This window comes from Magnolia sinica, chromosome 14 (genome assembly GCF_029962835.1).
Source record: "Magnolia sinica isolate HGM2019 chromosome 14, MsV1, whole genome shotgun sequence".
Lineage (NCBI taxonomy): Eukaryota > Viridiplantae > Streptophyta > Magnoliopsida > Magnoliales > Magnoliaceae > Magnolia > Magnolia sinica.
This window is the reverse complement of record NC_080586.1, coordinates 81,372,255-81,395,226: the sequence shown is the minus strand read 5'-3', so window position 1 is coordinate 81,395,226 and position 22,972 is coordinate 81,372,255. Positions and strand designations below refer to the sequence as shown.

General features: G+C 41.1%; 1 protein-coding gene and 3 long non-coding RNA genes across 4 annotated transcripts in view; all 4 read right to left on the bottom strand.

The window, feature by feature from the left end:
- The window catches only part of LOC131224724 (receptor-like protein EIX2), a 190,394-nt gene extending 172,083 nt beyond the window's left edge, over positions 1–18,311 (bottom strand). Inside the window, exon 1 of the mRNA XM_058220039.1 lies at positions 15,593–18,311. Coding sequence (XP_058076022.1) covers positions 15,593–18,248 — 2,656 coding nt within the window. The 5' untranslated portion in view covers positions 18,249–18,311. The remainder of the gene's footprint in view (positions 1–15,592) is intronic.
- LOC131224735 (uncharacterized) lies at positions 849–8,054 on the bottom strand. Its single transcript, XR_009161162.1, has 2 exons — positions 7,918–8,054; positions 849–1,538 (listed from the first exon to the last, which is right to left on the bottom strand). It is a non-coding gene; the product is annotated as an uncharacterized LOC131224735 (long non-coding RNA).
- Positions 2,509–3,922, bottom strand: LOC131224734 (uncharacterized). The gene is made up of 2 exons (XR_009161161.1): positions 2,990–3,922; positions 2,509–2,955 (listed from the first exon to the last, which is right to left on the bottom strand). It is a non-coding gene; the product is annotated as an uncharacterized LOC131224734 (long non-coding RNA).
- LOC131224732 (uncharacterized) lies at positions 10,066–11,653 on the bottom strand. The gene is made up of 2 exons (XR_009161158.1): positions 11,422–11,653; positions 10,066–10,446 (listed from the first exon to the last, which is right to left on the bottom strand). It is a non-coding gene; the product is annotated as an uncharacterized LOC131224732 (long non-coding RNA).
- Positions 18,312–22,972: the final 4,661 nt, after the last annotated feature.

Sequence of the window (22,972 nt, the reverse complement as noted above, 5' to 3'; positions counted from 1 at the left end):
GCTTAAAAAACAGGGCTTTTAAGAAATAATTTCTTCAAAGAAAATGATCAATGATGAACGGGGCTTTCAATTGGAGAATCGATGAAAAAAGCTCAACAATTAACATGTCTGTTGATGAAAGCCTATGATGATCCAATCAACATAGGCAGATAGATGGGGGTCTTGAGTCTTTCAAATGGGCTGGCCTACATATTTGTTTTCCTGGCCAGGGCCTGATCCCTAAACCCTATCAAATGCGAGGACTTCCACTGGGACATCTATTTCCTGTAAACCTAAGCTCTGTGGGGCCTACCATAATGTATCTGTTATATCCACTACATTGTAGATCATGTTAAGTGGGCCTTTTTGGACCAAGCATGTTCACATAGAGACCCAACTGGGACATGACCTAGATCGAGATGCTTGCCACATTGTCATGTGTATTGTCATTTGCATCTACAATCATTGTCATGTGTATTGTCATTTGCATCTACAATCTCTCCTTATGCTTGTTGCCTTATTCTTATACCCTAAATAGTTAGTATTTCTATGGTGGATGACCATGTTGAGGCCCAATAGAGGGATGATCAGAATCCATCGACTATCATATGCATAGAGGTCAGACAATAATTCTTACTATGACAAACAGGATAATTGTTTGGAGAATGCAAAGAATGCCAAGGCATTCTACTTAGTAACCAAACTCTCTACATATGACAATAGTTCAACTTGCCAAATTATAGGAAGTGTCCCACTCCATATGTTACTTGGTCCAAAAATTAAGCCAGTGCACTCATTAGGTGGGTCATATCCATACATTAAATGTGGACCACCGACCTAATTTAATAACCATACATTTCCCTTGCAGCTGTGGCCAAAATGAAGAATAGAGCAGGAATATTTAAAATTTGATGAGCAGATGAAGTGGGTAAAGCAGGAATATTTATTTTATTTTATTTTTTACAGAAAGGTGGGAGCACAGCACTTGTAATTTTATTGATACTTGAAAATTATATACATTAGAGGAGGCAATACTTAGCAATACTTATCAGGAAAAAAAATAAAATGAAGTAGAAGAAGAAGAAGAAAAAACTCCATTATGAAGTGACTTGGGTTACTAACAATCATTCATTACTCATGACCTGAATTTCCTTCAAACTTCTTCAATCTAACATCCTGTAAAGCGGCAGTTACAAAAAAGTCTATCTTTCACATCATCAAAGAAACAGTAATACGCAATCCTCCAAGACTTCTTGAGAATTAAAACGCTGCAGAGGGCCGAAAACCCCGTGACAAATCCGAGTCCCATGGAAGAGTAAAACCAAAGCATTTCATACTCCTCTTCATCGTTTTCTATGTCACCCTTGGCAGGCATTGGACATTGAGATGTCTCGCCATTGACAAACTTATCTGTAAGAGGAGGTCCACAGAGTCCACTGTTGCTGATATAAATAGATGGATCTGCTGATTTCCCGATGGAATTCTCCCAAACAAGTTGTTATTAGACAAGTTCAAGTGACTTAGAAAAGTTAAATTTGGCATGCTCTGGGGAATTATACCTGAAAGTTGATTTATGGAGAAATCAAGAGACTCCAACAAAATAGGTCCAAGTATCATAACCATCTATCCAATAGAATAGATGCCACTTTGTCAAATTAGCACTTTGATGATAATAACTATGCGATCTCTGTCCCATTAAAAAAAATAATAATAATAAAAAAAATCAGATGTTTGGAACAAATTAACCTCATTCATAATGTTAAGATGATCCAATTGACATGATTCTTGCACCACGGCTTGCTCCCAATGGTACCATTGGATGAACTGTCAGGATTGATGATTGGCCATCCCATGTGGCAACATGTCCATTAAGGTGGGGATGGATGTTAGTAAAACCCATATATTTGGATATATATACATCCCCACCTTAATGGGGACATTAGCAACGTCCGCAAAGCTTTTAAATGGCACATGGCATGACCTATCATCGATTTGAATTGCCAATTCATTGAAACAACCAGCGGCCAGCCGTGGTGCGAAAACATGCCAATTGAATGGCTGTAAAATCCAATCAATAGCGTAGAAAATGGACAGTAAATATTGAGTGGAGAAACAAAATAGGTCCGAATCATGATCTTGAAACATCTATTTGATAGATCCTGTGTTGTACTGCCTATGATTCCAAAGCAGCACTTTAGTTTGGAGACTCTAAACATGTGATTTATGGCTTGTAAACAATAAATAATTGTAAAATATTGGCCCCATTAAGGGTTAAATCATCTGACTGGATTGATTCTTGCACCATGGCTCTCCCCCAATGGCATTATTGAATGAAATGTCCAGATTGATGATTGGGTGTCCCACACAGCATTCAAAAGGTTTGGGGACGTTATATGACAAGCAGCTCCAGCTCATTAATTACCTCAGCAGTAAATCGACAGTTGAAAGCTCACCCCAAGAGACCCCTTCGCCAACATGCAAATCAGCATCATAATTTTCCTTGCGATGGAAATTTTATTATTATTATTATTATTTTGAAAGATCACAAAATTTATTAAAACACCTGCCAAAGCAAAGACTTAGGTAGGGAAAGAATACAAAGAAGGAAAGACAAAATTACAATCCTTTAGGGCTTCCAACTTAGAAGCCCACTAAAAAATAAGCCATTTGACCCTACAAACCACACTTCACTATAGCACACTAGTTGTGAAAGCAACGATTGTTCTACTCTCCCCAAAGTATCAAAAGGCTCACCATTATGGTTAACTGCCAAAGCGCTTTACCCACCGTCCCAATCCCTCCAACATTTCAAGCTAAGAGGAAGTCTTCTATTGAGTTAGGCATCACCCACACTCGGCCAAAAAGGGACATGACTGAGGCCCAGACTGATCGGGCAAAGAGACAACGAATGAATAAGTGGTCCATTGACTCCACATCTCTCATACACATCAAGAAAGCATTTGGAATGACCATAGACTGCTCCTACAGATTATCTATAGTGAGGATCCACTTCCTTCTAACCAACCAAAGGAAAGCCACAACTCTAGGAGGCGCACCGTATCTCCAAGAACAATAAGGGTTGGTCTTCTACCCCAACTGTATGTTCCAAATCATTGTAGAAGGAACGAACCGAGAACTGACCGGATTTGTGACTGCACCAAGCCATTTTTGTGGCCTCCCTATAATAGGGTGATGGTCTTTAAGAATGCCAAGCAGCCGGAACAAATCCTCCACTTCCTCTTCCCAAAGATCCTTCTGCACGGTGGAGTCCTAACCACTTGCCCCTACACATTGAGTAGGATGTTTTTCCTACAAATATAGACTAGCTAACCCGGAAAACTCTACCATTAGAGGCCTAACACCATTCACCACACCAGGAATCCTCCCAAAACCAAAAGCGACACCCCTTGCCCAAGATGAAAGACACCCCCTCCACCAAGATATGGAAGCTTAATGTCGATAGACACTCTCATGGAAATCCAGGATGATCCAGTATTGACAACATTGTCAGGGACAATCAAGGCAGAATCAAATTCATCTTTTCAGGTCCATGTGAAGCGTGGGACTCCAACCATGTGGAATTATAAGTGATCAAGACAAAGCTTAGCCTTCCTAAAGAAAATCTCAATTCCTTAGCCCACCTTACTGTTGAGGTTGAAGGGAATCCCAAAAATATTCTATCTTGGACCACGAGTTATATCAAGACCTGCAGCAACTGTTGTTTTGCATAAATGAAATCAGGTCCAAATGCGAATTAAGCCAGAGATACATCTAATAGTGTGTTATATAAGGAAAATGCTGCTGCTGAAAGGATTAGATCAATCGATGTTCGGAAATCAACATATTCCTATCTATTAGTGGCTAAGGATGTGCCCACGGCTATCAACAGTCACAAATGACTAATTTGGAATTCCTAAGCCCGCTGTCCAGAACAGCCTTTAAAGTCATCCTAACCTGATTCCTAAATCATAGTAAAGCAACGACCATGCTTTTGCTCTTTCCTATAGCATCAATGAGGGTAGCCCTGATGTTCGCAGTTGTCCCAACTTTCAATGGGTCCCCACGCACATGTACTAATGATGCACATCGAAATGCAGAGATAATTGAGGCAATGCTAAATGGTTAGACAACCACAAAATGACCATGCATAAGGCACTGGTGTGCAGGGAATGCACCCAAGCCGACTAATGGCCCCATCCACTCTTTATGTGGGCTGCAGGCGCATGAGATGATGGACATGAAAAATGGATAACCAGTCTGTCACATTCAACATGCATGTGTCGGCTAGCCTAAATTTAGGCTACAGATCCCTGTTGGGTTCACCAGCTCAAAAAACCCAGATCTTGCATAGGTTTACCACATTAGGACAATGGGGCACGTGTATTCAGCTTTTGCAGGTGTCCACTCTGCATGCAGCATTTCTACAGGAAATTAGATGTTTTATACCTGCATTTTCCACAATTAAATGGGGCCACTCGCCACCATATACCATCTAAATCTCAGCATTGTGATCGTGAGCCTAAGTTTCGGAATGGCTAAACTGGCACGTCGAGCTTCCTAGCCCTACCCACCAAAAGTCTGGTTGGTCCCAAAGACTGAGCATGAGCCTGAAATCAGACTTGATTAATAAGTATGCTGGACCAGGCTCAGGTTCAACAGCATTGATACCCAAACCTGGCCCATGGCCATTTATGATTGATATGGGAGAATCCCTGCCCTGAATTTTAAGCCCAAACACTAGAAGGGATCTAGCTGGTGCTGCCTCGCCTACTCTCCCATGAGAGATGAGTGTGATATATCTTTGCAAGAACAGCCAAACCAAAGCTATATGTGCTCTCTTTTCGTGAGGTTGGCTACATAACCAGTGTCACCCAATGACCAACAGAACCACAGCATCACTTCGAGATTTTCTGTTTTCTCAGGTTAGAATTGCTAGGGAAAATGCTAACTATATATGTGCATATGCAAGCGCCAAATGTTAGTGTCCCACATATGCCAATATGGCACACGTGGGATATCTGGGTTGTTCATCGAGGAAAGCCCAATGAATATCCCCTAACCCAAAATCAAGTCTAACACGTGTATGAGGTGGGGTGTTGGCCACCCTTTCTAGACTAACCATTTTTGCAATTGTATGGCCCACATTATGACTGCACCGACCTAGTTTTTGGGCGATGAGATTATTTATCACGGGCCACATGCTGAATGGTCTGGATCTCACACACGTGTGCTGCATTGGAACGTGCTGCGTTGTGCCTGGTTTTTGCAGATGTACATATGAAAGTAGCATTTTTTTTTTCAAAAGGCAAAATATCATTCAACAAAAAAGGGGGATACAAATGTACTTCGGGCAGGCCCCACAACAAAAAAGGAGGGGGGCCCACCTATCTTGAGAGAAAAGAAAAAAGCACGAAAACATCAACAAGGATCTACCCCTGCACCGGTGTTTCTTGCAAGTTACCCAGCCCCACACGATCCAGGAAGTCGAGGCCTCTCGTAATGCGAGGGCGGCTTGGAACAGACACAAAAAAGAATTTGGCCTGGCTTTCACTACCTAAGGGGGCTAGGCTATCGGCGACCCCATTAGCTTCTCTAGGGCAGTGGGAGATAGATAGACACATCTGAGCTTTGAGATACTGGATCCTGGCCCGGTTCCAAGGAGGGGAGGAGACCCCATTGAGGATGTCCACCACTACCCTGGAATCACTCTCGACCTCCACTTTGAGGAAACCCCTAGACTTACTGAGGGAAATGCCCTCCCAAATGGCTCGGATCTCCGCCCTGGAATTGGAACCAAAGCCAAAACAGGCAGCAAAGGCAAAGAGGAAAGAACCGGTGCTGTCCCTGGCCACTCCCCCACCACCTGACGAGCCTGGATTGCCCTTGGCCGAGCCGTCCACATTTAGCTTGATCCAATCAGGTTGAGGTTTCTTCCACTTGACAATACGAGCAGAATTTTTGTGCTGGATATTGGTTGCCGGCCGAAAAACAGAGAGGGCCGCCATTAGGGACCTGTTTGGAGTTCTAGGAGGGGGAAGGGAGGGAGTGAGACGGCAAATCCAAAGGAGTATGTGGGATATTGTCCTGGTTTGAGAGGAGACAATGCCATCAAATCTAGCCTCATTTCTGGAGCGCCAGATCTCCCAGAAAATGAACATGGGCAGCAGCCCCATTAACATAAGATTGCCGTCCGACTGTTTAGCCGAGAGCCACCACCTTAAAGCCCTGCCTAGAGCCGTGTTAGTAGGAAAAACAGGGATGTGGAAAATGGACTGGAAGTGGTTCCATACTCCGAAAGAAAGGGTCGCTCTCGCAAAAAGGTGGTCCAAGGACTTAGAATTTGGGCGGGAATAGCAACATTCACATTTAGAGCTCAACTGGACGCCCTTAGCTTGGACTCTACCGTCGACCGGGACTGCTTTCTGGATGATTTTCCATGTTAGCAAGCTGATTTTGAGGGGGATTTTAGAATGCCAAACCCAGCGGGCCCAGGGAGAAAGAGGCCCCTGTGGACGGGATAGCTACCAAGCGGATCGGAAGCTGAATTCTCCAGATGGTGACTGCGACCAGATCTTCTTGTCGTCAGCTTCGGATGTGCAGATGCCGTCCTCAATGACATGGTCCACCACAGCCCAAGGAAGAAGAAGACGCACCGCAACCGGGTCGTGCCAACCAAGAGGGCCAATAAAAGAGGAGATTTGCTGCGTCGACTGGGGGAGAGTGGGCGCTGACCACTGACGCAGGGGGCCCAGGCCGCTCCAATCAATGCCCCAAAAATCAGAATTACCCATGTCAATCAACCAGGTTGAATTTGCTTCAACCAGTTGAAAGTGTTTTCTGATTTGCTTCCAGACAGGGAAGGCCCACGCAGCAACATTACCTTCGACATGGGTAGGCGGGGGGCTGTTAGACTGATAAGCAGGGAGGTATTTACCTTTCATGAAGTTAGCCCAACTGCTATCTTGGCCTCTATACAGAATGGTCCAAGCCAATTTCATCCTGAGAATTTGCATAGTCTCCTTCAAACCACGGACACCGAGGCCACCTTCCGTTTTCGGGTGGGAGATCCGTTTCCAGCTGATCCAATGTAAGCGTTTCCTGTCCCCTTCCCAGCCCCAGAAAAAATCAGCAAAAGCGGCTTCGAGGTCCCGTAACAAGGAACGAGGAATGTCCGCAGCCGCCAATGTGTGAACCGGAATACTCGATAGGACATGATTGATAAGGGTGATCTTGCCTGCTTGGGAAAGAATTTTGGCTTTCCAGCTAGTGATCCGATGCTGAATCTTTTCAAGAATGGGATGGAAGAAAGATTTTTTGCTTCTACCGTTAAAAATTGGAATACCTAAGTAGGTGAAAGGAGGAGCGCATCTCCTGAATCCAAGGATATTCTGAACGATTCGGGCTCTTGTTTCGGACTGGTGAGGAGACAGAATGAAGAAACTTTTGTTGGGGTTGATGCATTGGCCTGAAACAAGGTGTTAGCATTCAAGGAAAATCTTTATTCTTTGTAGAGTTCCATTAAGGATCAGATTTTTGTAGCCTCTACTCAGGACTTCATCAGCCAAAATGAAAAGGGCTGGAGAGAGGGGATCCCCCTGACGGAGGCCCCTCGTAGAATTGAAGAATCCACAGGAGTTGCCGTTAATTAGGACGGAGAACCAAGCGTTCGACCAGCACTTCTCGACCAGCTGAATCCAACCTTCGTCAAAACCAAAATGCCTAAGGACCGCAGTGAGGAAGTTCCAGTCTAACTTGTCATAGGCTTTCTCAATGTCGAGTTTAATGAATATATTACCCCCTCTGACACGACATCTGAAAGTAGCATGCTACTCATCGAAAATTGTTAATAATGGAAGTATTACAGATTGGCTACTATTTGATAATACCCTGACATAACAAAGGAAACTGCATTGAATTTAATGAAGACTAGAAACACACCTCATTAATTCAGTTAACAGAATTTCACTTGTGTTTCTTCTTTGGCTGCAAAGATGTGGCCACAAATATTGATTTCTTCTTAACAAAAGCATTTGTTCTGCTCTCTTGATCACTGTCATCATCATGACTATGTTTTCATTTTTCTCGGCTGTGTTGGACTCTTCTTGAATTTTGGCAGCCCGTTTTTTCCCACCTTCCAACTTAGACAACAGGATCAGTTGAAACTGCGACTTTCGACTTGGGTGTAATTTTGGCCCCCAGCCCTAGCTTTCAGAAAAGCATGCAAGAACAAGCTTTACAAACCGTAATGATGAAACAATGAGAAGATGATTGTTAATTCCATTTGTGTGGATCCCATCCCCCTCTCCACACTGCCACATGTGCCAATGTACAAGATCCAAGCCATCCAACATCTGAGTCCCCCCACGTGCCTTGGCCCAAGTATCAGGCGGCAGTCTACTCAACACGTGGGCCACAATGTTCAAAACAAATAAATGGCTACCAAGCTTGACCAAGTTCTTCTAGCAGTTTGTGTTGTCTCCTACTGACGGTGGACGCATCCTATGGACAGCTTGGATGTTCCACAAGAGTGCCAGCTTCGCCTTGATGGTGGTATGAAAAGGGGCTATCATTTACAAGCATGTGGCATACATAAGATGACAAAAACAAGGACAAGCAAGATTCACAATAAAAGAAACCTGGAAGCACGACCCTCCAAATCGACTTCTGCTGATTCATTTGTAGCTGATCCAGTCATATTATTCACCCATGCTTCAGCCTAAAAATGAATTGCAGACATAAGTTTGACCATGGCTTTGCTCCCTAGTTACTGGTAATAATAGTATGCTTAAGGTCTTTTTTAACAATCCCTTAAGTTTCAATGAAAAATTCAACTATTTTCCCAATGTTTCCCAATGTTTTCCAAAAAGTGTAATAAATTGTCCAATACAAACAATATATCCCATGCGATAACTGATACGTATCTGTATGCCAAAGATGTATAAGTAACACGATTCGGATATTTCGAACACTGGTTCCAAGTACTTTTTAGGTTAACAGTTTTTCGTGAATTTCATCAGTGGCGGATGTAGGCAAAATTTTCTCACTTCATTTCAAAGAAAACTGGGGATTCATATAATTTTTTTTCATAGTTTATGCTGAAGTGCTCCTTAACAACTTTTATCAATGAAAAACACAATGATGTTAGAGACCCAATCAGCCAAAGCACGTAAACTGCAACCATTAGAAGACTACATATATTACTGAGAAATTAAGCAAGCATTGAAATATTCCACAAGATGAAATACAGAGAGAGCCAAACCATGCAGGCCATCATGGGAATATGGCAGCTCCCTTAATCTCTAGCCCAATGTAATGCGTCTATGATTTCATTACAGTCCGAATACTACATGAAGGATTCCTCTAAAATATCTCTTTAGCCATTTGGGCAGAAAAGGCATGACCTTTCAGCAACATAAGGGGACAATGCTAGGATCCAATTAAGACCAGTGTGTGTGCACGCGTGGAATGAGCACGAGACCTACAAATGGTATCACTGCATCAGCAGCTTCAATACCTCTTGGCAAGGACCATTGGCACCATGGCCCCTCATCAGGATTATTCTGATTGTGCCCAGCTTCCTCGAACGGAAGACCCAACATGATGAGTGATGATTGAAGTTGAGGATCATTCCAATATCCTTCAAAATTAGCTAAATGACTGACAATGTCAAGCTACGATTCATGTAATGGAGACATACAAAATGGCAAAAAGATAGTAATTATACATGAGAAACATGAAAATTAGCACCCATACATTCCTTTCCATTCATGAAGACTGTATCCTATGCATATTTATGTATGTTATTAAGAACCTGAACAGCCCATCAGCTTATATCGTTAGGCATACAATATTTCTGTTATTGAAGTGAAAAATTGGTATGGAAGTACTTTGTTCTTCAAGCCAGGAAAGCATAAAGGAATCAACATTTAAATTTTTTGAAGGTGCATTGGATGTACGCCAAATAACAAGGGGCTTGAATGTTTTGCGGAATGGGGGGTTATAATTTCCAGTGTTTGGGGCAGCAGAAATAGGAAACCAAATTACATCAGATACTGTTCTTTCCACCCCAAATCGCCATTGAAGACATTCACAAGAAGGCAGATCTAAAGCTCTACAACATTAATTTGGGTGGCAAAGCAACTTGCCTGCCCCTTGATTGTACAGGCATCCAAACAGATGCTTAAGCATAATAATCCCCTACGGTAGTGATAAAGGCTACAACTGAGTACATATTGCATCATCATTCTACAACAAGTATGACAACACCAAGGGAACTAAGATGCATTGACATGTTTTTCCATGACTAGGAAGGAGATAGATCTTACTATTTTTAGTGCATTTTCCAATTTTACCACTTGAGGATAAGCTTTTGACCGTGCCTCCATGCTTGTCATTGAGAAAATTGAGATTGTGAATTGAATCCGCTTTAGACGCAGTGATTTGCAACTCCAAGAGATCACGGTTCATCTACTCGACCAAACAAAACACAGTTAGTATATGAACGTAAATAACATACATACAAGTGCATAATGAAAACGGGAACTACTCAAACAGAAACAATGACAAAACTACCCAACTCCTCAAAATTGTATAGGTTGATGCGTACAGCCTGTCCAACATAAAAACAATAGGAGGATTTGAGTATTTTGTCACATTAATCGATGATTACTCTCAGTTCAGTTACCTCTACTTTACATTAAGTCATATGTCTTTGAGACATTCAAAAGTTACAAGGCTCAAATTGAATAACAATTGAAAGGAGTATCAAAGTCTTGAGGTCGGACCAAAGAGAATAATATAGATCGAATGAATTCGAAGAGTTCTTAAACAGAGAAGGCATTGTCTCCCAGTGAAGTAGACAGCCTATAATAGAAAAGTAATGGCATCCCCAGTCTTCATGAGACAATTCTCCTACTGATGGTGGCAGTTTCACTCCGGATAGAAAACCCAATTTCCTTTTTAGTATATTTTGATGGATTGGGACCATGAAGATAGCTGCAAATATCCAATTTAACAGTCGTGATGCACAGACTAGGATGTTGATCTGATGCAGCAAATCCATTCTTTCGACTATCGATGTTAATACGGACACACAAAGAGGAAGTTTAAGAATTAGAAATGAATGTATTTGAGGGAAATAGGAGTACCACCAAGAAGTAATAAGATGATGAAAGTAGACTTTAGGTTTGTTCATGTGCAATAGAAATCAAGAACTGCACACTGCTTAGAAGGTGTGAGTCGGTAGAAATTGAAGGCGCTGAAAGGGAGAGGTGATGGAGGTAGTAACAAAAGATTTGATGGGCTATGGTTTAACTGAAGTTATGGCCATTGATAGAGTGGAATGAAGGAACATGAATCACGTAGTCGGCCCTAGTTAATTGGTATAAGTCTTAGATGTTGAAGCACAAACATGAAGCGATGAACGATAACAGGGTCACTTACAAATGGCCACTGCGATGCAGCGACAGTTTCTAATCGACGCTGACGGAGTCTGATGCGGCAGAAGTGGCAGCGACGGCGATTTAGACGCGGTGGACTGTGGCGCTGCTAGACTACACGGAGGTGGCTGGGCGCTGCTGACTGAGGAGGGAAAGGAGAAGAGAAAAAAGGGAAGAGAGGTTTTGCCGAAATCGGATTGCGTACTGAGTTACTCTGTACGCTCTTATCGTTCTGAGTAAACTCTGTTAGGCCCACCATGTATGTGGTCTATCCACGGTGTACTGTCTTTCCATAGGGTTGAGCCCAAAAATTGAAGCATATCCAAAGATCAAGTGTATCATATACGGAAAACAGTGGGGATTGTGATTTCTACCATTGAAACCTTGCTAGGCCCTTGGCGATGTTTATTTATCATCCAACCTGTTTTTAAGATCGATGTTTATTTATCATCCAACCTGTTTATAAGATTATGTATAAATAGAAAACACAAATGTAAGCTTGATCCAAAACTTCCATGGCCCCCAAGATTTTTTCAACAGTAGATGTTCAATTCAACTGTTTCCTATAACGTGGACCATTTGGTCCATTTGAACATTATATATGCTTCATTTTTGGGCTCAAGCCCTAAATTATTTGTTAAAATTGATGAACGGTGCCGATAAAATACATAAATGATAGACCTCACAGAGTTTACTCGGCACGCCTAGTGACTGTTGGGATTTCTATAGGGACGCAGATTTCATGCCAAAGCCGTTTGCAATAAGTTCCTGCCAAAGTATACTGCAGGTTGGGACCTACCCATGTGTTTTTGATAAATCTAGTGTGTCCATCCGTTCTTCAAGCTCATTTTTTATGTGTGACAAAAAATGAAGTGTATCCAATACTTAAGCAGGCCAAAAGAGAGGAAACAGTGGGAATTCAATGAGCACCGTTGAAGCAATCTTATGGCCATACAAGTTTTGTGTCAGAATATATTTTTGGGGTTTTCACTTCATTCCATTTGGAATGAACTTATAAATGGTTTGGATAGCATATAAGTATTAAGGTGGAGACCAGGAAGGTTTCAACGGTAGAAATTTCTTTCCCCAAATTTCTCTCTAGTGTGACCCACTTGAGTTTTGTCTCTACCTCAGTTTTAGTCACATGTACTAAAATGAGCTCACAAAATAGATGGACGGAATAGATTTCTCACATACATTGCAGTGGCCCTAACCAGGGTCCCTTCAGAGAACATTGTGCACAAAAGCGTTCGGCATGAAATCCCCGTCCCATTTTTACCAAATTGTGCTCCAAGTAGGCTGAGAAAACTCTATAGGTCCACTGTGATGTATGCGTCTTATCCATACCATTCATCCATTTTTCCAACCTACTTTTTAGTGTGATTCTAAAATTTAAGTATATCTAAAGCTTAAGTGCACTACACTACAGGAAACCATGCAATTTTACACATACATTTGAAAACCTCTTAAAGTATCACAAGTTCAAACTGACATGTGTTTTACTTTCATTCATGTATTTGTAAACTTGTAAACAAGTTGGATAACAAATAAAGATCACCACGGGCTCTAAAAAGGTTTCAACAGTGCATTGCATCGCGTGGAAGCGGATGTGTTGATGTCATCAAGTTATGTGGGTCCCATAATGAGAAATGTGTTATATACCAATAGTCATTTCATTTAGCAAGATCATCCCAAGTCTTTAACCGAAAAATAAGACAGATCTAAAGATCAAGTGTACCACATTGCAAAAAGATGTGGGAGATTGAACGTCTACCATTGAAACCCTTTTGGGGTCAGAGCGAAGTATGTTAGTTCTGGTTAGAGTGGTCGGTTGGCAGCTTGGGAAAGTGGAGGCTGCTGTCTATGTGCATTTGGACAAGTGAGGTTTGCTTTGGTCAGCTATGTATCCAACCCTTTGCCTCTAGTCACTGCAGCCATGCACTCTCTGTGTGGACCAGGATTCGCTCAGCTCTCTCGGCAGCTTCCCTCTGCTACGCTGTCATGGTTTTGCTACGCTGCAGGCAGATGGGCTCTGTCAAGATCTCTAAGCCATGGTTCGGTCTTCAGGCTGATATGTTTGGCCTCATGATTCCCGTCGGCCCTCTCAAAGTGGCCCTATTTTACAGTCATTTTCATGATGGAAAATGGGGACTGTTCACCTGTCCTAGGTGTGTGATCGAGTATCTCGGGCTGAATCCTCCTGGTCCATGTGGTATTGGAGGGTTAGGATCGAGTCCCTTAGGAGCAGTATGAAGGTGTGCTTTGCCCACACCCCTAGGGATGCGAATGCTGCTGCTGATGGAGAGTGACGGGCAAGTGGACCGCCGGTACAGAGCAATAGGTGATCTCCCCCCAAACATTCGTGGTTTTTTGTTCTTAGACAAAATTGGCTTGAGAAGCCTGGGGTGGGGCTGATTTGTTTGTTTTAGTTTCTTTCCAGATTTTCCTTTGCTTCTTACAAAATGTGGGCCCAACCAGCTCGGGCCTGCCCAAATCTTGGGCTATATAGCTGCTGTGGAATGAATATGTTGCATCTTTAAAATACAAAAGAAGAAGGCATGCTCCCTTTTGTTTTTGTTGGGGCACGCGTGCCTGAATTGATGCATAGATAGTTTGTGTATCAATAATATTACAGGTAGTGTGCTCCCACCTTTTGCCTGAAGAAAGAAAACACGGAAAAATAAAATAAAATAAAATTAGGCGTAACTAGGCTGGTTTGGGCCAAGTCCAGCTAAAATAACTTGAGCCCTACCTTGGCTAAAAAAATTGATTGAGCCATGCAGACTAAGCCCGACACACAAGCCACCCTTACCCACAACCACATATGAGAAATATGTGACTCAAAATAAAACAATTCAAATGGTAGGCCTTAGTATAGATGGATCATAAACTGATCTAGAGCACATGAGAAATATTTAACTCAAATTAAATTATCCATATAGTGTACCCCACTTTAGATGAATCATAAACCAACATAAAATTGTGAAATTATTTGATACGTGGATGCTTGATGGATAATACCTGATATATTTAATTTCAATTTCAGAGGAGCACATTATTTTTGAAATAGAGTTCAAAGTTGTTCCATGTTAACATGTGTTAACCAAAATGAGTTAAGAATTTGTCCTGAATAAAACTACTTTTTATTAATAATTTGTATTGTGGTCTTTTTATTAAGAATTAGTCGAGAATAATTTCAACATGAAGGCATGCAGCTGGCTCTAAGGGGCCGTGAGATTGAGATGAATGGATCTAATATGTATTGGAGCCGTGGATTTCTTTCTTTAAAAAAAAAAAAAAACTAAATTCTCTACGTATGACAATGGATCAACTTGCCAAATCATTGAAAGTGTCCCACTCCGTGTGACTAGGCTAAAAATTAAGCTAGTGCATTCAATAGGTGGGTCACATCCATACATTGAATATGGACCATGGACTGATTTCACTGACCATACGTTTCACTTCCAGGTGTGGTCCGATTGATGAGTAGAGTATCTGATGCATATAAAGTAGGAATATTTATTATAATAATAACAACAATAATAATTATTATTATTACAGAAAGGTGGGAGCACACCACCTGTAATTTTATTGATACTTGAAAATTGTATACAGTAGAGAGGGTAATAGACCAATCCCCTCCCCCAATTCTCATTACTAAGCATTTTATTACAACTCTCATATTAAAAATAAAAATAAAAATTACAAAGTAACCTATATTACAACAATTATTCATTACTCATGACTTGAGTTTCCACAAACTTCTTCAATCTAACATCCAGTAAAGCCACAATTACAAAAAAGTCTATCTTTCATCTCGTCAAAGAAGCGGTAATAGGCAATCCTCCAAGACTTCTTGAGCACTAAAATGCCACAGAAGGTCCAAAACCCCACCACAAATCCTGGTCCCATTGCAGAGTAAAGCCAACGCATTTCATATTCTTCTTCACCTTTTTCTACATCACCACTAACAGGCATCGGACCTTGAGATGTTTTATCGCTAACACACTTATTTGCAAGAGGAGGTCCACAGAGTCCATTGTTGCCGATATACATGGATGGATCTTCAAGTGTCTGGAGCTGATTTCCTGATGGAATTTTTCCCGAAAACTTGTTATATGACAAGTTTACGTGACTTAGAAAAGTTAAATTTGACATGCTCTGTGGAATTATACCTGAAAGTTGATTTTTTGAGAAATCAAGAGACTCTAGCAATGTCAATTTACCAATCTTATCTGGGATCTCTCCAGTCAAATGGTTTCCAGATAAGTTTAAGACACGCAATCCCAAAAGACTTGTGAGTCCTTCAGGGATCACTCCAGATAAGTTATTTGTTGAAAGGTCCATGCATGTAACCAGTGAAACTGTTCGAGTATATTCAAGCATTTGCCCCTTCATTGACACAAGCAAGTTTTCCATGTAATATGATGTTTCTGTCAGTCCAAAATTTTTCCCATTATATGTTGTCTCCATCTCACCATAGGTAAGAAACAAGTTTATCTTCTGCTCATTCTTCATGGCCATGAGATTTTCAAAACTTTGGGGAATTGAACCAGATAAAAAATTCTGTGCCACATCAAGGAACTGAAGTGAAGCTAGGTTAAATAGTTGTGGTGGGATGTTGCCAGTAAACATATTTGACCGCAAGCGCATAATTCTTAAAGCTGGAAAGCTTTCGCCAATCCAAGTGGGAATATGACCTGAGAAATTGTTGTATCCAAGGTCGAGAGTCTCCAAACTAGGACATTTCTTCAAAGGCAAAGGGATTTTTCCTGATAGGGCATTGTTGCTCAAGTGCAATGTTTGGAGTCGACGTAGCAGACCCAAAGACCTAGGTATTCCTCCCGACAACCTGTTCTTGCTCAAATCAAGCGCCTCAAGGGCTACACAATTACCCAATCTCGATGGAATGATACCACTTATATTGTTTTGGGAAAGGTCAAGGGCAGTCAGGGAATTAATTTCTTCTATGGATGAGGGAATTATACCACTGATTTGGTTACCTTTAGCAGAAAATATTTCTAAATCGTGCAATGTGGATGTAAAATTTGGTGGGATTTGCCCAGAAAATTGATTATTGGAGAGATCGAGTATTGTGGCTCCATTCAATATGCAAGGTATGGGACCACTGAAATTATTCCAACTCAAATCAATGTTGGCCTGAGACTGCAGTTTTAAAATGTTGGGCAATTGGCCAGAAATATTGTTATTTGAAAGGTTCAGTGAAACAAGTTGGGATGTTAAATCCCAAAACCAGGTGGGGATGATGCCAGAGATAGTTGAGTTAGAGAGATCCAACATCTGTATGGATTTTTGTGTTCGTAGCCAAGGAGGAAATCGAGGACCTAAATGAGATGATGTTAGACTAATCATATAAAGCTGAAATGGAGGGGCCCAATCAGGGTGTGGATCAAAAACCAAAGGATTGGAAGACAAAAGCAAGAAGTTCAAGTTTTTGAGGTTTTCAAAAAGACTTTCAGACACAATTCCTGTCAAGGAGTTGTAAGAGAGGTCAAGAAAAGACAAGTTAGAAAGTTGTCCTAAAGTTGTTGGGATTGTCCCATTCAACTGATTCGAACTGAGATCAAAATATTCTAAGGAAGACAATCCACCAAGGAGAACTGCAGGGATTGGGCCCAGTAGCATGCAATCTTGGAGAACAAGTCTTCTAAGATTTTTTAGCTCAGGTAACCAATCAGGAATGGCCACATGCATATGGTATCCATACAATTCCAAGATCTCTAAATTGATAAACTTAGTTATGGCTCTTGGAATGCTACCTCTTGTATTCTCATCAAAAGACAGATAGAGAGACTCAAGTGATGTCATATTGCCAATAGACACTGGGATTTCTCCATATAGATTACCCAAATACAGTAGAAGTAACTTGATCCTACTCCAGCTGCCTTCAAGGAGTTCTGAACAGTTAGCACTGAGTTTATTTGCATCTCCTCCGAGGAGCAACTCTTCCAAGTTGGGAAGTTGTGAAAATTGGTAAGGAACTGGACCATGAAAATTGGAATACCTGAGATCTAAATACGAAAGGCTACTAATGTTAGCTATCCAGTTTGGAATGCTAGAATAGAAGTTGTTGGAACTGAGATAAAAGACACGGAGAGATGTGAAATTAACAGAAGGAAGAGTTGGAGAAATATATGAAAGACCACAACCAGGTAAGATTAGCTCAACGAGGGAAGGAGACATGTTCATTACGTGCACCCAATCATGGGTTGCCATGGAAAGATTCACATCAGACATGCGGAGGTACTTGAGAGAAGGTAGGCTTGTCAACCACCACAGGTTTTTGGCACTCAAAGAATCTGAAGAAAGGCGCAAGGAAATGAGGTGAGAGAGGTTTCCAAGCTGGTGAGGAATCGTCCCTCCGAACCCTGCCCATGATAAGTTCAAATGCCTCAACTCCTTCATCGAACCCAAGAAATCTGGAATTCGGGTGCCATTAAAACCATTAAAGCTCAAGTCCAAGAACTGAAGATGCTTCAGTTCAACCAAAGCTGGATCAATTCCGCCACTTAGACTGAAAGCTGGATCTAAGAGGCCTCCATCATCCAAATAACTGCCGTTATAAGTGTGGAGGTCGAGTTTAAGAACATACCCAGTCATGTTGTGGCAGGTAATTCCTCTCCATTTGCAGCAGTCTGAGCCATCATCCCAAGAAGAGAGAAGATTGGAGGGATCGTTGAGAGCCTTCCGAAAGGTGGTCAGAGCTTTTCTCTCGGAATCCAAGCAATTACTACTCACCATCCAAAATCCTCCCCAATATATTATCACTTTTATTAGAAAGAGGGAAACAAGAAAGCTTCTTCTCTCCATTCTTTCTCTCAGCTGTAGAAATACAAAATAGCTTCTTTGATAATTTCTCCCGACGCTATCCTCAATTTATAAGATTTGAAGACTGTATCCATCCATCAAGATAGTTAACCACCATTTTCTCCTAACACGTGCCATTCATATACAGACTAAACAGACATCCAAGGTGCCAGAGACGGACGGTCCTGTCAAGGGCTCTGTGGGCCCACCGTTTTGTATATGTTTCTTCCCCGCCGTCCATCCATGTTGAAAGTTCATTTAGGGCATAAACCTATAAAGGAGGCAGATCGAAGGCTCAAGTGAACCACACCGTGGGAAGGAATGGGTATTGAAAGCCTACCGTTGAAAACTTCCTTGGGGCACAAGTTTTGGATCAACTTGATCTTTATGTTTTCCTTATAAACAGGTTGAATGGCAGATAAGCATCATAGTGGGCCTAGGAATTTTTCAAGAGTAGAGGTTCAATCCCTAGTGCTTCCTATGGTGTGGTCCAGTTGAGCCTTCGATCTGCCTCCTTTTAGGTACATGCCCTAAAATGATCTCTGAAAATAGATGGACAGCATGGATAAAATATATACATAACAGTGGGCCCGACAAAACCCCTGACAGGACCGACCGTCGGTCTCTACCTAGGTCCTCGCATCCACCAGGCGAGTCTCCTCAAACCATAGATAAAATGACCTGCCACTAAGGTTTTAACGGACAGCTGAGGCCAGGCCAAGCTCTATTAAGTACAGCCCATGATATTAAAATTAAGTTCACATCTGGCCTGGTTCATGTGTTAAAAATGAGATGCTTCCGTTCTGTGCTAAAAGAGGGGCCTTTGACCAGTCAAAATTTGGTCGAACAATCAAATGACATCGAATTAAATTGCTTTGTAGGCAAAAAAGAATTGGACAGTTTTTTTGTATTTTCAACAGATCAAAATGTTGGTCGACAATTGATCCCATTTCAAAATGTCGATGTATTGTACAGTTTGCACTTTTAAAATTTTTTTTTTTTAATGTGATTTGTTTCTATTTCAATTTTTTTTCTTATTTAAGACAGTGTTAATGGGATTATGGTTAATGCAAATAGTGCTAAAAACCTCTGAGAGAGTTTTGGAGAGAGGAAAAGCTTAGAGCTTTGATTGGTGAGATTCCATCTCTTGTAGCTTGTTTTCGTAGTGCATTTTTGCTTTGTGCCATGATTTTTTTCCTTAATGGTACAGATGAGATGGCACGGTGTGGTACCTTTTTTGTCTAGTACACCATGGCTCATTTTTCTCAACTTTCGTACTGGTGTGGCCCAGCTGTTGATAGTCTTGCTGGGTCACTAGATCAGAGTAAATTTAAGCCATGGTCTAAGCCTATGATATTAATGGTGGGATTAATTACATGCATGTCAAGTTATTGTGGACTGGACATAGATGGGTAATATACTGTCTTGCTGCATCTACTGCTCTGGTGAACATTCACCTCTACAAGGGCCCATTTTTTAAGACTGCCCCATTTGAATAGGAGTCATGCCTCTTTAATATGATCTTGTTTGCAGTCCCACCATTTGAGAGAAATCAAAGTGCCCGATTGGCATCTTTAATGATAAGAACTTATATGCTTATTTAAAAAATAAAAAATAATTAAACTCTTTTTTAAATTTAAAAAGTCCGTTTGATAAAGCTCTATTTTTTGAGTTTATTGGTTTTAAAAACTAGTTAAAAAGCTTTTGAAAGCAAATCATGAGGAGGTTACTTGTGTTTTAAGAGATTATTTAGCTTAAGCATATAAACCTTTTAAATAATTTCCATCTTACCCTCCTCTCTTCTTAGTTTCTTTAAGGTGGATTCACATGATTAGGAACTTACATTGAAGGTGGGGCTCGATATGATGAATAGTCCACATCAAGGTGGGCTCACAAATGCACGGTCACATCAAAGGTGGGCCACACATGATAGAGGACCCACATCAAAGGTGGGACCCATATGATGGATAATGGAAGACCACATGATAAAAGGTTGACATCAAAGGTGGGCTCACATGATGAACAATTAGTATTGAAAGTTGGGCCCCACATGATTCTTGGTCTATACAAAAGTGGGATCCACATGATGGATGGTGAACATCAAAGATTGGCCCTAAATGATAGATGGCCCACATCAAAATGTGGCCCCGCAGGATGAACTATCTACATAAAGCGGGCTCCACATGATAGACGGTCCACTTATTAGGTAGCACACCTGGAATATAACCATTAGAACTGAACACATGCAGGAAACCATTCCACAACTTGTGGTGCGTACAATCTTCCTGGCCAATATGCTACTTGTGTAGAATATCAGTTGGTGCAGTCAAAACAGTAGGCCCCACTGTGAAGATCACCCTACTTCACAAATTAGCAGGTTGATACTCTGAAAGGTGGGCCAGTCCTGTATGTTTTATTAGATCAGATTCCAGCTGCATGTCCTGATAAGGAGTAGATGGGCCTAATTTTTATTTCAGGTGATCTTCATGGTCGGGCGACATATGTCCTATGATGAGTGGATGAGCCTAATTTTTATTTCAAGTGATCTTCATGGTAGGGCCGACCATATCACTCATGTCTCATTTTTCTTCCCTTTCAATCATGTTCATCCAGGTGTGGCCCAGTTGTAGACGGTCTTGCTGGGTGATTAGTTTAGAGTAAATTTGAGCCATGCTAAAAACATGAGGCCTATGATATTAATGGTGGGAAATGGTTGTACATTTATGAATGTCAAGCTGTAATGGACTTAGACAGTCAACATACGGAGTCTTGCTAGGTCTATTGCTCTGGCGTGAACATTCACCTCTGCCATGGGCCCACTTTTTAAAACTGAGCCATTAGGACATTGCAGATATGGCAAATCCGGACCTCATGAATCTTCTTGCCCGGTAGAGGAGATTACCTGTATCATTTATGTATTAGTAACATCAGCGTATCGTATCAGACACGCTGATGGGACTGGTGTGATTCAAGTCCAAGTCAAGATGTCGTCATTTGATTAAGAGTCAAGCCTCTTTAATGTGATCTTGTATGCGGTCCCAACATTTCAGAGAAACGAACGAGCTCACGTCTCTTCAACGTGATCTTGTATGCAATCCCACCGTTTGCGAGAAACCAAGAAAAATAGCATAATCTTTAATAATTTCCAAGTTGATATTGTACCATTACATCAGCGGTATCACTCATAGACCCCACAATGGAGAAGTCACGACCCAATAATCCAGCCCATAAAGTCATGCAAACTACAAATCATGGAAAAGTAAGGGGACATAGACAAGAAAAACTCAATTTGGTATCTTCTCCATGGCCTATTTCGTGGAAGTCATTGAATTTGTAGAGATCGAATAAATATCACAGCTAATAATGGTTTTAAAACTTGTACGAGTCCACGGTGACTTATCTGAGTTGACTCAGATTTGGAAGCATCTGATCTAGTTCCAGACCATGAGTCAACCCTTGAGTCACTACCGATTCAGCCAAGTTGGCCTATTCAGCCCTGTCTTGGGTGAGTCCTGACTAAACTAAAGACCGGATGAGTTTATCTAAGTTGCCAGTTTTGTAACCATGTACCTATAGCTTCTATAATTAAAATGGAAAGAAAAATGTTAATGTGTTTCCTTAATACAGCTAGACATCATCTATCCTTTGATGTAGGGTGGGTCACAGACACTTTCATGTCTAAGATGGACTAGAGAAGGCCCGATTGGAGGTGGAAGTGATTAGGACCGTCAGAACCCTAAAACAAGCATATCTCGCAAACTGAAACGAGTTATTCAACGTATCATATATGATTTTGGGGTAAGAGAAGCTACTTTAGCCACCCAACCTCACTACGCTAGGTTTCCGATGCCGGATTTGCGAGATTCCATCAGATCAATGGTCTAAAATCTTTTTTAATTTCTTTTTTACTATCTATAATAACTTTTAGTTCCATTATAACTCTTGATCCTTTGAACTTTAGGAGTCGTGCCCAACATGAAAATGGCTTAGAAAAATTAGGAGAATAGCGTGATTAAGCCAAATTGGACACTTACTAGTTTTGACCGAAAACCATGAAGTCCGGTAGAAATCATGACTGTCTGTGAATAGTAACTTTACTATTTATAGTAAGTCATGTTTTTTTAGGGAGTGTGAGTTTGATTATGAAACTTCTTCATAGATTTCGTATAACTATCTAATGGATTGTAAATTTATTTTTATCATCAATCAATTTATTAAATTTTATTTTTACCTCATATGCTGGAGGAGTCGAAAGAAGCTCCATGGATTTGGAGTTATTATCCCCCCTTGAGGAAGATGGTGATAGACCTCACCACATCCATCCCTGCATCATCTGTTGTGACGTTTCCATGTGAACACATTCCCTAGATAGACCATGGGGTCCCCAAATATCCCATATTAGAAGATCCTAACAACATATCTTATGTGAAGTTACGTTGAACAATCCTACCCAGCCCAATTGAAGATCAACAACAGGGGATTGAAAGTCTATTATTGAAACCTTTTGGGGAGGCACACAAATTTTGAATCAATATAATATTTGTTTTTCCTCTTCATCAAGGTTTGTGTGACCTTATGAACAGATTGAATGGAAAATAAACATTATGGTGGGCCGTGATAATCATTTTCCCTCTATTATTTGTGGTGTGGTTTACTTGAGCTTTGGATGTGACTCATTTTTGGGCTTATGCGCTAAAATGATCTCTCAAATGGATGAAGGAGATCAA